The following is a 14871-nucleotide window of genomic DNA, read 5'->3' on the forward strand; positions in this document are numbered from 1 at the left end:
AGATAGTGAGACACAATGGGCTCATGTGTAGCGAGAACCATTAATGTTGCCAGATAGTGAGATACAATGGGCTCATGTGTAGCGAGAACCATTAATGTTGCCAGATAGTGAGATGCAATGGGCTCATGTGTAGCGAGAACCATTACTGTTGCCAGATAGTGAGATGCAATGGGCTCATGTGTAGCGAGAACCATTACTGTTGCCAGATAGTGAGATGCAATGGGCTCATGTGTAGCGAGAACCATTACTGTTGCCAGATAGTGAGATACAATGGGCTCATGTGTAGCGAGAACCATTACTGTTGCCAGATAGTGAGATACAATGGGCTCATGTGTAGCGAGAACCATTACTGTTGCCAGATAGTGAGATACAATGGGCTCATGTGTAGCGAGAACCATTACTGTTGCCAGATAGTGAGATACAATGGGCTCATGTGTAGCGAGAACCATTACTGTTGCCAGATAGTGAGATACAATGGGCTCATGTGTAGCGAGAACCATTACTGGCAATTACTGTTGCCAGATAGTGAGATACAATGTGCTCATGTGTAGCGAGAACCATTACTGTAGCAGTCTCACCTATTTTCAGTTTTACTGTGATCTTATGAAGAAATGTAACATTTTTTTCTTCTGGCAGAACTGAATTAAAGCCACACATCAACTAAATGAGTTGAAAGGAATACAATCTCAATAATTGTCACATCATATATGTTAACTATTTCATTATAATCAAACTAGACATCGCATGAACGCATTGTAACAATTTATACACATGTCTAATAAGTCCCCACCAAGTCCAACGACAGTTATCTTTCTTTGTATAACTCATTTTCCAGCGAAACAGATACAACACAAATTCACTTTAAACCTATAATGCTTCTAAAATCCCCTTTAAAACCTCGTAATGTCATGACATTTAGAAGCCGCTTGAATTGATGAGATGTCATGACATTAAAAGGTAGTTTCTTCCTTTCAGCTTCTTCACCAAGGGCGTAATATTTCTTTGCAAGGTTGACGTTGTTTCCTAACACCATATGAATAATACCCAAGAGGTATCTAACTTGTGGACTGTGATCCTCATGTATATGTGCAGTATCCATAAACTTCATAAGAAGCTCTTTGGCTTTCTCTGGGTCAGTACGCCAGCAATGATATGCAATGCCGTACATGGCCTCGACATTCGAGGGATCTAGGTCAAGACATAGCTGAAAAAGATACATTGCCCTTTCACATTGATTGGAAACAGTATACAGAGACGCCAAGTGCAAGTAGGTTGATGTCAAAATACACTGCTCTAGGTCCAAGTCTTTGTATAACTCTAACTTATGGGCAAATAGCTCAAGACTTCTTATATTATTCTTTGTGGCCGTATAATCCTTTGAGCTGTCAACATCTTCGTCTCCAATGGATCTGTTTATTTCAAACTTGATTTTTAAATATTCAGCTAGTAGGTCTTTTGGACAAAACCTCAGGTAGTTTGTGAGAAGATCAATAATTGATCCGAATAATGGAAACTGACTGCCCATATGTCCAACAAGAATAACACCACACGCATAGTTGTGGATTCCTTGCTTTATTTGTTTACAGTCATTTTCATTATCAACAGATTCCTTTGTACGATTGAGGATTGTTGTCCAACCCATAAAGTAATAGTCAAACGCAATAAGATATTTGTTTGCCACGACAGAATCTGGGTACTTCATCAGTACTGAAGGATCTACGAAACCTGAAACACACAAAAACTGTATGAGTCTATTTATCTTCTTCTACATACAACAGACTCACAGTACACTCTGTAGAAGGATTTTCAACATCATAAGCAAATACTGAAATAGTGTAGTTTGGTACATAAACTGATGACTTATCCTGCAGAACAATGCCATACATTTGATTTCGCATAATGCATTCAAACATCATTAATGCAATGAGAAAGAATCCTTACTATCTGGCACATAGCACATTATAATGATAAATCAACCAAATGTTTTTAGACAGCTTTAAAATGGAAAAATATATATGTGTATGTAGATATACAATTTACCTCTTTTATTTTTTAGTGTTGCCATGCAATTTTGACTTTGTAAGACCATTTGTTGCATATCATTTTGTAGACTTTGCAGATGGTGTCTCATGAAGTCGGATGTCATCTTAGTTCTAACATGATCCAGAAGTTCCGCGGAAACCAAACCAGTAGGTCCAAGTAAAGCAACCGACTGATCCAATTGTGAAGTTGATTTTCCATGGTTACCCTTTTTCTTTCCTTTTGGCATGTTACCTGAAATTCACTGTAAACAAGAGATGTGTGTCAAACATTATGTCCCCCTGTTGTCAAGAATATTTGAACAATTGAATGAAATATTCATGGACCGAAATGACAGCTGATTTGTCATTGACATTGGATGCCTTTGAGGCAGTTTTAAGATTATGACCATTCAAAGTCTGAGGAAATAAGGTACAGTGTTTAATCATGTTCAGATGATGACTGATATTTGCAGATAAACATGTATCCTCTAAGCAGCAGAGAATAAGTAAATATGACGTAATTTTAATGACCAATATCAGGTAATTTAATGACCAATATGAATTGTGACCTTGACCTTTGACCTCAAAATCCATAGGGTCATCTACTGGTCACCCCCAACCTAAATGTTAATTTTAGAGCCATGGGTGTAGGCATTGTTGAGTTATCACACAGAAAAGCTTTTTGCATTTAAGGTCACTGTGACCTTGACTTTTGACCTAAATCAATAGGGGTCATCTACTGGTCAGGCCCAACCTCCATGTCAAGTTTGAAGGTCATGGGTGCAGGCATTGTGGAGTTATCACTTGGTCATTTTTATACTGTTACAGGTCACTGTGACCTTGAACTTTGACCCATTGGCCCCTTAAATCCATAGGAGTCATCTACTGGTCAGGCCCAACCTTCATGTGAAGTTTGATGACCATAGGTCCAGGAATCATTGAGTTTGCATTCAAGGTCACAGTGATCTTGACCTTTGCCCCCATGACCACTAAAATCAATATATATGGGTCATCTATTGGTAAGGTCCAACTTCCAAGTCAAGTTTGAGGGCCATTGGTGTAGGCATTGTCGAGTTATCACTAGGATAACCTTTTCGCATTCATGGTCACTGTGACCTTAACCTTTCACTTGATGACCCCTAAAATCAAAAGGGTCATCTTTTGGTCATGCCCATCCTCAACGTTAAGTTTGATAACCATAGGTCCAGGCATTGTTGAGTTATCACTCAGGCAAGCTTTGGTTTACCGACGGACCGACTGACAAACATGTGAAAAGCAATATTTAGACCCCCTCTTCTTCAGAGAGGGGCATAATAATGAATTAACGATTATAATATAATGTAACATTTATGCATAAGTGCTCAATGTTGATGTTGAAGCACATGCACGCACACATGTGAGGGAAATATGGAATGTATAATGAAACAATAAAACTGATATAACTACATTGTGTAAGTAGAGCTTTGGTATCATATTCCTACAGCACCACAGGTTTACCATGTTGCCAGTAACCATGATGACAACCTCTTTTTGAATGATTTTATAAAGCCCAGGACAGTTCGCACTAAGTGCTGAGCTGTTGATAACTGAGAATGTTTGTAGACATATTACTAATATCCTTCATCCAAGCGTTTTACTCCTTTTCTGGATATGCCCCCAGACAGACAAAGAGGAAACAATAGTCAGTAGTACTAATAATCACTGTCTAAAGCTTATATCTTGTTAGACCTGGGAGCACGATTTATTATTGGTTCCAGGTTAGACCAATACCTCCATCTTCTAAAATAAATCATGAGTTTTAATAACTATTAAGAGCAATATTTGTCTCCAAGTTCTCAAAACTTTTAACTACATATAAAAATAGCACTACAGTACAGTACACTTCATGTTATGCCGACTTTGCAGTACAGTGCAAACTACAATAGCTTTTCAAAGACTCTTTATTTTCCCAAAAGTCAATAACATATAAAAAGAAAGCCATGCTTGCACCTGTTTGGACATTTATTCAATATTTCAAACAAGTCTTATTGATAATCGGGACCCAAAAGGGCAAGAGATCATGATGAGGTATTATGCATCAGTCAATTGTAAACACGCCCCCCCCCCCCCACAGGTTCCGGGGGTATACCGGGGATAGCCAGGGAAATGGACCTTGGAAATGTTTTTACCTTTCAGGTGGCCTCGCAGTGCAGGGTGAATGCAGTGGTTTTGTCTTAGCGCCAAAAATGGCCAGGAATGGGCCTTACTTAGAGTCCCTGGGGAGCGGGGGCATTTGGTGGGGATCTTACTCGGACTTGGCTGGACCGAAAGTCAAAGTCCCCGCTATATTCCCCGGACCTGGGGGGGGGGGGGGGGGGGGCGTGGTTACAATTGACTGGTGCATTAGCTACAACGTGGACTAGTATACAGTATCAAAGTATCAATAACAAACATGACACCACACAAAACAGAAAAGAAAGATAACATATACCATGTAATCAATATTGAACTTTACTGACATGTAATATAACGGCATATGACTGTAAAAACAGTCACTGTTCTGGTTGTAGCAAACACAGCTCGCTAGATATATACATACTTTTATGTACCTTACTTCTCAGCCAACCTGAAGTGAAAGTAGACGTCCGGGGCGATACTATTTCCCGGTCTCTCCTCGTAAAATCCGGTCTCATAATTCCCGGTTTATAACTTATGGCCCCAGGCAACGGATTGTGTTGCTGATTATTATGACAATCTTATCTGTTTTTATATGTAACAAAATGGTATAAAATATATAAACATTATGTCTTAATTTATGCAATTTGTTATATGTCTACATTATTTATGCAATTCGTGTTTAAGATGTACTGTAGAGAAGTAGAGAAAGATGCGATGGCAGTACAAATGCTCATGTTTTTTTGCATATAAGATTGAGGACGGCTAAAGTATGAAGTAACTTAGAATTGCACCTTTTAAATTATGTTATGTCAAAGTTGTATATTGTTCTTCCTTTTTTGTTTACCCCCCCCCCCCCCCCTCCAGACATTATATTTTTTAAGCATTAATGATTACAATTGAAAAATTCCATGTTTGCATATCCGACTCATATCGATACGATACGATATGTTTATTGCATAAAACATTATAAAATGTTCATAGCATGTAAACAAGTAAATTATAGAATGGAGAAAAAGTACACAAACACATTTTCTGGAGCTAATATAGTTGCAATGTTATAACATCCTATTATAGTAAGTATGCGTGTGGTTAGACATTAAAGCTACTAGATCAAAAGTGTTTATTTGAAGTTGCGCCATTCTTAAGTAATCAACACATTATGTCTCCATTTTTCGTTTATAATTGTGTGCTATTCGCTAACATTGAATACATTTGAATACCTTCGTCATTATTACACAACTTTAGCCGAATATATTTTATTTGTCAACTTGAAGTTTGCAATAAATCTCTAGCTGTTTAAGAAATCTGATGCTGATTATTTTATTTATTTTTGAATTTGGTTATATGTTATCATCGTATTATTTCTAATCAAGATTATTAGAGCCTTTGCATAACAATAATTTATTCTATAAAATTGCCTTTATAATAAACAACAATATATATAGGGTATGAACCGAACAGTAGCCGTGCGTGTGTAATAAAAAAAACTGGCTTATCCGTTTATCATGCCCTTAACGAGGGACATTCGCTAATCTCTGAAACGCGTTGTATAACGCATTTACACCTTTCATGGTTTGACATTATTGTGTATTGTCATAAACCTGTTATGAAGAGTTCCTTGACAAAATAAAATGATAATAAATAAACTTCTGAAATATTCGGCAGGCTATTTTACAAATGAAATATAACTTACAAGATACAAGAATCTTTATTTAAAGTCGTCATGATTGGTGGAACTACGATGCTCCTAATTTATAAAAAGTAACAAATCTCAACTTATAAAAGTTCCACGACTTCTATAACAACCAAATGTACATGCCTGTGGTGTCTTTGCAACTGCTAATGCTGTGGATTTTTGTTTTAAGAATGTCTATGTAAATGCAAATGTCAATTTCGTTGTAAGTGAAATGAGGGAACAGCTGTCTAGAAAATAAAAAAAAATCCGTTTCATAAAGAAAATGAAAAGTCGCGATCCCTTTGACTTTCAAATTAAAAACATTCTGTTCATGTGAAATGCCAGAATTCGTCGATAGTTTAGTTATTTGCGAAAATAGAACATGCAGGAAAAAAAATGAAATGCGTCGGCATAAAAATTAAAATTAGACTATCAGTTGGCAGAAATACATAAGGCAACTGGTCGTGGAAGTGCATCTGCTGCAACAAAATCAATAGTTTAACAAAAGAAAAATAATAGAATTCCTGAAGTACTGAGTTAACTTACAAATTTGATTTACATGTAGTCAAGCATTGTTTCTTTTTGTATTACTATTATCAATAGTATACTTATAACTGAATTTAATTTAAAAAAACACACACACACAATATGTTTGTTATTCATGACATTAATTTTAGTACATGTGCATACTTCATGTTTTTATCTTTGCCTTAATTTATTATATGTTTTATTGATATAAAATATGAAATAAATGGTGACATAATTATCATCAAATATCTAATGTTTTAATCAACTGTAATCTTTTGTAATCCTATTACCCCCTGCGGTCATTAACACCTTTTGATCACGCCCGATGGCTACTATAAAATTTGGAAAACAGAGACCGGAGGAGACCGGGACCTGATGAGACCGGGACCGGGAAATAGTATCGCCCGACGTCCGGCTAGTTATTTTATCGAATAAATAAATCGGTTACAGGTTACCAAGTGCAGACGGGTTAGATAATATTTAATTTTCATATCGTTCCATAGAAAAATAAAAAAATATAGAGAACTTCTTGCTTATTTCACACCATCTGAAAACTGATATTTATAAACGAGGGGTGTCCCAAAATACAGCAGCCAAATGCGATTTCTACGGCACCAGTATAGTAACAGACAAGCTGTGTTTGGTTTAATAGCTATGAATATTTAATTTTATCACTAGTTTTGTCTTTTATACAGGCAATAAAGTTATCTATCATTTGAAATGGTTTTATGTTAAGAGAAAGAATATACAAAACCGTTATACTTCAAACATATTACAAAAAAGCTTTTTGCCCTGAAATGTTGCAAAATAGCCCGATTTTATTGGAAATAGAGGACTATTTAAAATACAAACTGCAATAACTCATGGATGATTTTCATGCGGAAAGTAACTAAGTGACGTTAAATAAAGAAGAAGATAAAGCCTTCTAGCTTTCACACCTCCATATGTGTTTCCTTCGAAATTTGACTACGTACCACAACATATGTCATAGAAAAACCAGAATTCCGAATGAACGGGTTGACCGCCTATAGATATGTACAACTAGTTATGCAAAGTCAACTACTTCCGGTTCCAAATCACGTGAAGTATCAATACTCTACTGTACATTACATAATGCAACATTAAGATTGATAACGGGATTATTAGACAAGTAGGATCGGATTTATGCGACTAGTCTTTATTTATTCTCTTAGGATATATATGGCAGTACGATGATAAATAATAAGTTTCATATAAAGAATTCCATTTGCTTACACCATTATTTTAGACCTAAGGGAACTTATCCGGACACATCACTATGTGGCAAACGTCAGCAGAAGAGCTGTGATATCCTATCATTATATATGCTTCAAGCAATACACCTCCTGCTGTTTTACACCATTTACAGAGATGGCTCCAGGATTTGACATTTTTGAGAGGCGCACCTTGGTTCGTGCGTCCCTTCCCTAGGAATCCCCAAAATAGGCGAGCATGCGAGGTTTGGGTTCCTGCGCCAAAAAAAGTGGCTAGATTTACTCTAAAAAGGTGCATTTTTTTGTGTAATTTATGCATACCTTCTCTTCCATAGTGACATGAAATGATCGCTTAAACCATTTAAGAGGGGGGTGGTGGGAAGTGGCGATGCGATCCGATTACCGATTTTAAGTATTTAAGTCTACAAAATTGCCCAAAAAGGTCGATATCACATTTTCATAGGCACAATGACTAAAACAGAACAAAACTATTAAGTTTAGAGTATATTAAAGTGACACTCGTATTTAAAATCAACATATTCACATTTATAACAAACATACATTTTGAGTGATTAACCTTTAAATACTTACTAAATAATGCATTTTTGGAAAAAAAACAACTTATTACTGATAACAGGATTGTAACCGTGTATTAATAGCTGAAATCGCACAAATATTAAATGACTGGTGAATGCTAAAAGATTTACAGTGATCAACTATCATCTCATAAGGTAGAAATACCATATGTTTTCTGCACCTATCTTTCAAATTCAACAAGGTATCCTTCAAGTCAAGTCAAATCAACACATTTATTTACTCAAATTCATACACAACATGAACAAAATAAGGTAATTGATAAAGACAATACGATTCAGAGGCTCAATTTGAGTATTCAAAGACATAACATATATTCGAGTGTATCAAATATTTAAAGACCAGATAGTCCCGTTGAACAGAAGTAAGATTAAATATTGTACATGGATCATTGGATTCAAACAGTGTTATAGTTTACGAAGTAAGAACCATTGTTTTCGACATTTACTCTCCTTTTCAGTAAATTAAAACAATTGTATTAATTGGGGTATAACTAATTTGGAAGTAAGGGTGCATCTTTACGTAATTTCTTCGTAAATTAGTTACCTAAGAGAGAAAAGCGATGACACTGAAATTGCGCCTTGGCATATATTGCTTTTGAATAAACTTTCTTCATATATGCCAAACACCAGGCATGCGCAGTTATAGCAATTAACTTAATCATGAAGAGTCGTCTTCAGGAAAAAGTTACGATTCTTCACAGATAAGGAACTAAATATTTAAAAAAAATCTAGCGCCCATGATTGGCTGTAAATGTAGGGCAAACACTAATAGTATTAAGATACAACGGAAATAAGTCTAAAATGTGTGATTATAACGGTCTTCACATATTGAAAAATATGACCATATTTTGACATAATAGAACCCAGTTTTACAAAATTGTTCGAAAAGAAATACGATTTCAATAATTATCTGTCACATAAGAAGATTCGACTGAGTTCTAGCTACGAATGGTTTGTTTTTACCGAATGAGATATATTATACGAATGTCAAATGGTAGTCTTCGCCGTCATCCTATAAAGGTTATTTTCGATTTAAACAAAAATGATGACATCTCACATCAAACTTATAATGCTTTGTAAGTCCTCATGAAGACCAGCTTTAATCATTAAATTTAGAAACCGCTTGAAATGATGCGGTGTCTTGTCATTAAAGGGTAGTATTTTATTTTCAGCTTCTTCACCAAGTGCGTAATATTTCCTTGCAAGGCTGACGTTGTTTCCAAATACTCTGTGAATAATACCCAAGAGATATCTAACTTGTGGACTGTGGTCCTGATGTATATGTGCAGTATCGATGAACTTCGTAAGAAGCTCTTTGGCTTTCTCTGGGTCAGTACGCCAGCACTGATAAGCAATGCCATACATGGCCTCGACGTTTGCAGGGTCAAGGTCATGACAAAGCTGGAAAAGATACCTTGATCTTTCACTTTGATCCGAAACAGCATACAGAGATGCCAGTTTCAAGTAGGTATCTATCAAAGTACACTTTCCCATGTCAACGTCTTTGTATGTCTCTAACTTATGGGCAAATAACTCAAGACTTCTTATATTCGTCTTTGTGGCCGCATAATCCTTTGAGCTGTCAACATCTTCGTCTCCAATGGATCTGCTGAGTTCACACTTAAGTTTTAAGAATTCCGCTAGAAAATCATTTGGACAAACCCTCAGGTAGTTTGTGAAAAGATCAATAATTGATCCGAATAATGGAAACTGACTGGCCATATGTCCAACAAGAATAGCACCACACGCATAGTTGTGGATTCCATCCATTATTTGTTTACAGTCATTTTCATTATCAACCGAGGTTTTTGGATAATTGAGAAGTGTTGTCCAACCCATGAAGAAGTAGTCAAAGGCTATCAGATACCTGTTTGCCACGACAGAATCTGGGTACTTCATCAGTACTGAAGGATCTACAAAACCTACAAAATTCAAAATAATGATTAGTTTTTGTTCGGCTTTCGGTTAACTTGAGAGCAATGGGCTCATTATCTCATATTTCGAACACAGTAAGCTAGGAGAAAGTAAAACGTCGGTACATACACAACTTCTGGAGCGTGTTCCTTAGAAACAAAGCGATACATTGGTTCTAAAAAGCATCGTCAGAAAGCTTTATTTTCGCAAAATGTATGCGTTCAAACGTCAGTGTTTTAAACAAAATTAGAAAACTTATATATAACCAAATAGCAGTATCAAAAACGCCTGATGAGAAATAAACCAAAACAAGCCAACAGACAGGTATGTAGATAAAACAGTTTATTGTAATACCTCGTGTATTTTTAAGAGTTGCCATGCAATTTTGACTTTGTAAGACCATTTGTTGCATATCATTTTGTAGACTTTGCAGATGGTCCCTCATAAAGTCGGATGTCATCTTAGTTCTAACATGATCCAGAAGTTCCGCGGAAACCAGTCCAGTAGGTCCAAGTAAAGCAACGGACTGCCTTGATTTTCCATGGTTACCCTCTTTCTTTTCTTTCGGCATGTTAACTTAAACTGGTTCATAATGAATAAACGTTATATAACTGTATCATTACTATCCAAAACGTTTAAAGTGCTATAATACGAATATGTAACTAGTCGCTGGTAATATTTTTAATCAATAATTAATAAACGAGAGCTGTCGTAAGACAGCGCGCTCGACTTCACGCCGCTTTGTCTTAAAAAATAACACAATAATGACGTAATATGTGCCTGTCAAAAGCAACGAAAGTAAACAAGAAACGCCACGATGCGACAAAACAGTTATTCAATGATTGACAGAAGAACTTCGGACTTTGTTGTGAGGTTCAGTCTCAACTTTGTTTCCTTATTTTTAGTAACAGTGACCTTGTCCTTGACCCTAGGAGCCTCAAATACAATCCCATGAAAGTCCTCCATAAACTCTTCCTACATACCAAGTGTGGTCACAATATGTGAACCCTAACATAGGTTATTCAGTGCTTACCATTTTTTAAAGCAACAGTGAACTTGACCTTGACCACGACTCTCGGGGCCCGAAACACAATCCCATGAAAGGTCTCTATAAACTTTTCCTATATACCAAGTTTGGTCACAATATGTAAACCCTAACTAAAGTTATTTAGAACCAACCCTTTTCCTATTTATGGTGATAGTGACCTTGATCCAAGGGACCCAAAAACGCAATCCGATGAAAGGTCTCAATACACTCAAACCTGATTCATTGATTTGATACCATAGGTGAGTTTGACGCCAAGCCGGTCAGCCCAAACAAAGAAGCACGTTATTCCGAAAACCAAGTTTCCCTTTGTGAAAACCTGGTTAAAATATAAAAATATGCCTGTCAAAAGCAATAAAAAACGTAAAAGATAAAACAGTAAATCAAGGGCCATGACTTGTATTTAGTGTTAATATGGAGTTATTCGGGACTAAATAACGACCACTCATGGCGAGTAGTAAAGTTTCTTTACTCCTCGAATAGTCGAGCTAAAAATATACTCAAGATCACTTTCTATACTTTCTTTATATATATACATTTCCCTTTGATGATTTTAATTTATATATGTAAAGTAGTATAAGGAATTATATAGTGAATAATTAAACGATGAAATTGGTGATTCTAAAACAACTTGAGCTCTAGTTTCTTATTCCATACAGCACCGCTCATATACCGTCATGTTGCCAGTAACCATGATGAAAAAGCTGATGCTCCTTGATAATGTTTGTAGACTACCTGTTACTATTATTACTATCATCACTAGACTGAAATATAGCCACGCCTGTATTAAAAAATAATAGAACACTTTCTATTTACGTATATCGTGTAAGACCAATACTATTTCTTCTAAAATGATGAGTATTGATTTATAACTGTTAAAAGCAATGTTTACAAACCTTTTTACAACATATTAAAATCATGAAAAAAATGTAAGATACCTCTGACTTTATTTTCCCAAAGTCAATAATATTTAATTGGATACCCAAGCAAGCACACCACGATTATACCTATTATACTAACCGTTATCACTTATTGGGCACAAATAAGTTTCACGTTATCATGTTTTAATGATTATCGTAGCCCGCATAGACATGAGAGATAACAAAAAGAAAAACATACCAGGTATTGTAGTTGTCTGGTTCCAAGCGTACTCTGCACAACAAGAGTACCGGTGATGAAATGGTAAGGGAAGGTAACCCAGGCTAGGTATTGTAGTCGCTGTAACAGCAAAACAAACAAAATATATACGACTCAGTTAAAGTAAATTGATATCAAACATTTATGACATAGGATATAAAGGAAGATGATTAAAAACATTAAGCAATATGGTTTTAGCAAACACAGCTAGCTTATAAACATAGTTTTGTTTAACGCCTACCTTGGCCAACCTGAAGCGAAAGTAGACGTTCAGTTAGTTTATTTTCCGAATAAATTTATCGGTTACAGCATACTGTTAAAGCAGTATAAATAAACAGACGCGAAACCATTCCATGATGAAAGAATAATGTTGAAAATATAAACAAAACCACTTGACTGACACTTGACCTGGGGAACTGATACAAGTTTTTTTAAAGATTTCATTTGCCCCCAAAAAGTATTTTTTTAATAAACAGACAGTCATCTTCATAAACATGTTGTCCCGGTAGTTTTCATCGTATTATTGCAAACAGCAGAGGTTGTTTTTGATACAAATGGCCGAGGAGCTCCGAATGAGATATATTCAGGCTTCTAGGGCGAAATACACCAATGCGGAAGTGCCTACTCACTGTTACATGTATGCCTTACTTATAAAAAAATTAAACCATGATTTCCTTCAAATTTTTAACATACTCGGTACTATTCCATGTTAGCCCTCTTTTAAGGTGATATTTCGTATTTTTGAAAAAGACGTGAAATTTCATAGCACTACTTGATATTAAAACGGAGACCGAAACACCAACTCTTGGGCAACATAATGGCATCCTCTTGCATGGAAATAAACAGTAATTGTCTTTGTCTGACTTTCTTTCAAGAAACGTTATTTTTTCTTGCTTTTTCCTTTAAGTAAAAGTACCTATTTCAAGCTTTCTTGCTATACATGGTGTTGGGTGTCATGAAACACTAAAAATAGGAATATTTTTATGCAAACTTGATGTACTTACGATGAAATAGATAGGGATTTTTAGTAGTCTTCAACCTACTACCGGTTGAACGGACCCAGCATCTTCCGACACCGACACGCAATGATATATGACGTTCAATTACGAACGAGTGCGATGAGATTTTCGCGACTAATCCAACGATTACATCGGAAATTGTCACCGATATTAATTTGCGCAGTACTTAACAGATTGTACACTAGTGTATTTTAAATTGTCCAATTTCACTTTTCAATGTCAACATTGGAGTAAAAATATTAACATAATGCGCCAAATTGAACTATTCAGACTACAATAGTCAAACTTTTAACTCGATCACCGCCGACCACAGGAAGGAAGCACGTCCAAAGTTGCGCCCAAAAAGTACACCCTCTCAAACAACAAATCCTTGGGCCTCCCCTGGTTATAGATCGTATGCCTTATCATTTATGACCTTTAATTTACCGATCGATCCCGTTTACCAGCCAGATGTATACTGTCGTTGGGATATTTTAGTATTTTTTTGTTGGATGTTAGTGTTTGAAACAAATACATGTACATGCCTTGAACTTGGAATTAATCTTGGTAAGAATTAATGTGTTTGTCAAAGTATTGTTGATAGCATTAAGATAAAATAAACGTCTTATCTTCATATGCTGTCTAAACATGCCTGTTAATTATATTTCGTTTAACAAGAAAATTATCATGATTAATGTGAACTTGGAGTTCGGACTTTCGAAAGAAATATAGTAGACGCTTATCTGTACTGTGTTACGTAAGTTTAAATACATAAAGTACATGATTTTTAAAATTTCCAAACCAAGTTTCCCTTATTACGATAAAGATACAATGCAAATAATACTGGTCGATACGTTGTATTTCGTAATAAAGAACTCATTTTCGATTGATTATTAGAATATGTGAACTGTAAGGAATATTTAACCAGTATAATTAAACTGTTCAATTTAATTTGTCATTATACATATTCCATACTGTGCACATTTCTACTTTTACATTTAGACAGTCTAAAACCAGTTTGATTTGCAACATAATTAAATATTCATCCATATATGCACTAGCGGATCCATGGGGATGGGAATCTTCCCACCCACCCCCTATAAAACTAGTTTCATTTGCAACATAATTAAATATTCATCCATATATGCACTAGCGGATCCATGGGGATGGGAATCTTCCCACCCACCCCCTATAAAACCAGATTGATTTGCAACATAATTAAATATTCATCCATATATGCACTAGCGGATCCATGGGGATGGGAATCTTCCCACCCACCCCCTATAAAACCAGTTTGATTTGCAACATAATTAAATATTCATCCATATATGCACTAGCGGATCCATGGGGATGGGAATCTTCCCACCCACCCCTTCAATTGTCCTGGTGATCATGTTATCTCACCATGGTAGTTAAATAGTTTACTATAATTAATTACACACAAATGTACACTTTTAGACTTAAAACATAGCCAATACTTTCCTGTTGGAAGACAGCACCCCTAGCCATGTTTAGAACATAGTTTGGGGTTTCCTGTAGAAGGGTCGCAAGATGTGCCCCTAAAGTGA

The 14871-nt window shown here is 35.8% G+C and overlaps 1 protein-coding gene across 7 annotated transcripts; it reads right to left on the reverse strand.

Annotated features, from left to right (window-relative positions):
• Nucleotides 1–505: 505 nt before the first annotated feature.
• LOC128232251 (uncharacterized) lies at nt 506–12578 on the reverse strand. Of its 7 annotated transcripts, none has more exons than XM_052945741.1 (4): nt 12547–12578; nt 12288–12386; nt 10478–10705; nt 8404–10131 (listed from the first exon to the last, which is right to left on the reverse strand). In XM_052945741.1, exons 3-4 carry the CDS (start codon nt 10692–10694, stop codon nt 9263–9265), a joined length of 1086 nt encoding a protein of 361 aa, XP_052801701.1. In that variant the 5' UTR covers nt 10695–10705; nt 12288–12386; nt 12547–12578; the 3' UTR covers nt 8404–9262. The 7 variants fall into 7 exon arrangements, with proteins under 7 accessions (XP_052801694.1, XP_052801685.1, XP_052801666.1 ...); XM_052945749.1 differs by having other exon boundaries at nt 10478–11487; XM_052945734.1 differs by lacking the exons at nt 8404–10131; nt 10478–10705; nt 12547–12578 and adding exons at nt 506–1725; nt 2041–2284 and having other exon boundaries at nt 12288–12381.
• Nucleotides 12579–14871: the final 2293 nt, after the last annotated feature.

Source organism: Mya arenaria, chromosome 1 (assembly GCF_026914265.1).
Source record: "Mya arenaria isolate MELC-2E11 chromosome 1, ASM2691426v1".
Classification (NCBI taxonomy): Eukaryota; Metazoa; Mollusca; class Bivalvia; order Myida; family Myidae; genus Mya; species Mya arenaria.

Bases quoted from the DNA above. Each gene is read 5' to 3' on its own strand.
- LOC128232251 (XM_052945734.1), bottom strand. From the start codon at position 2,269: ATGCCAAAAGGAAAGAAAAAGGGTAACCATGGAAAATCAACTTCACAA. The intron at 1,726-2,040 runs GTAAATTGTATA...TGTGTGTTTCAG, and splicing joins AACACTAAAAAATAAAAGAG to GTTTCGTAGATCCTTCAGTA.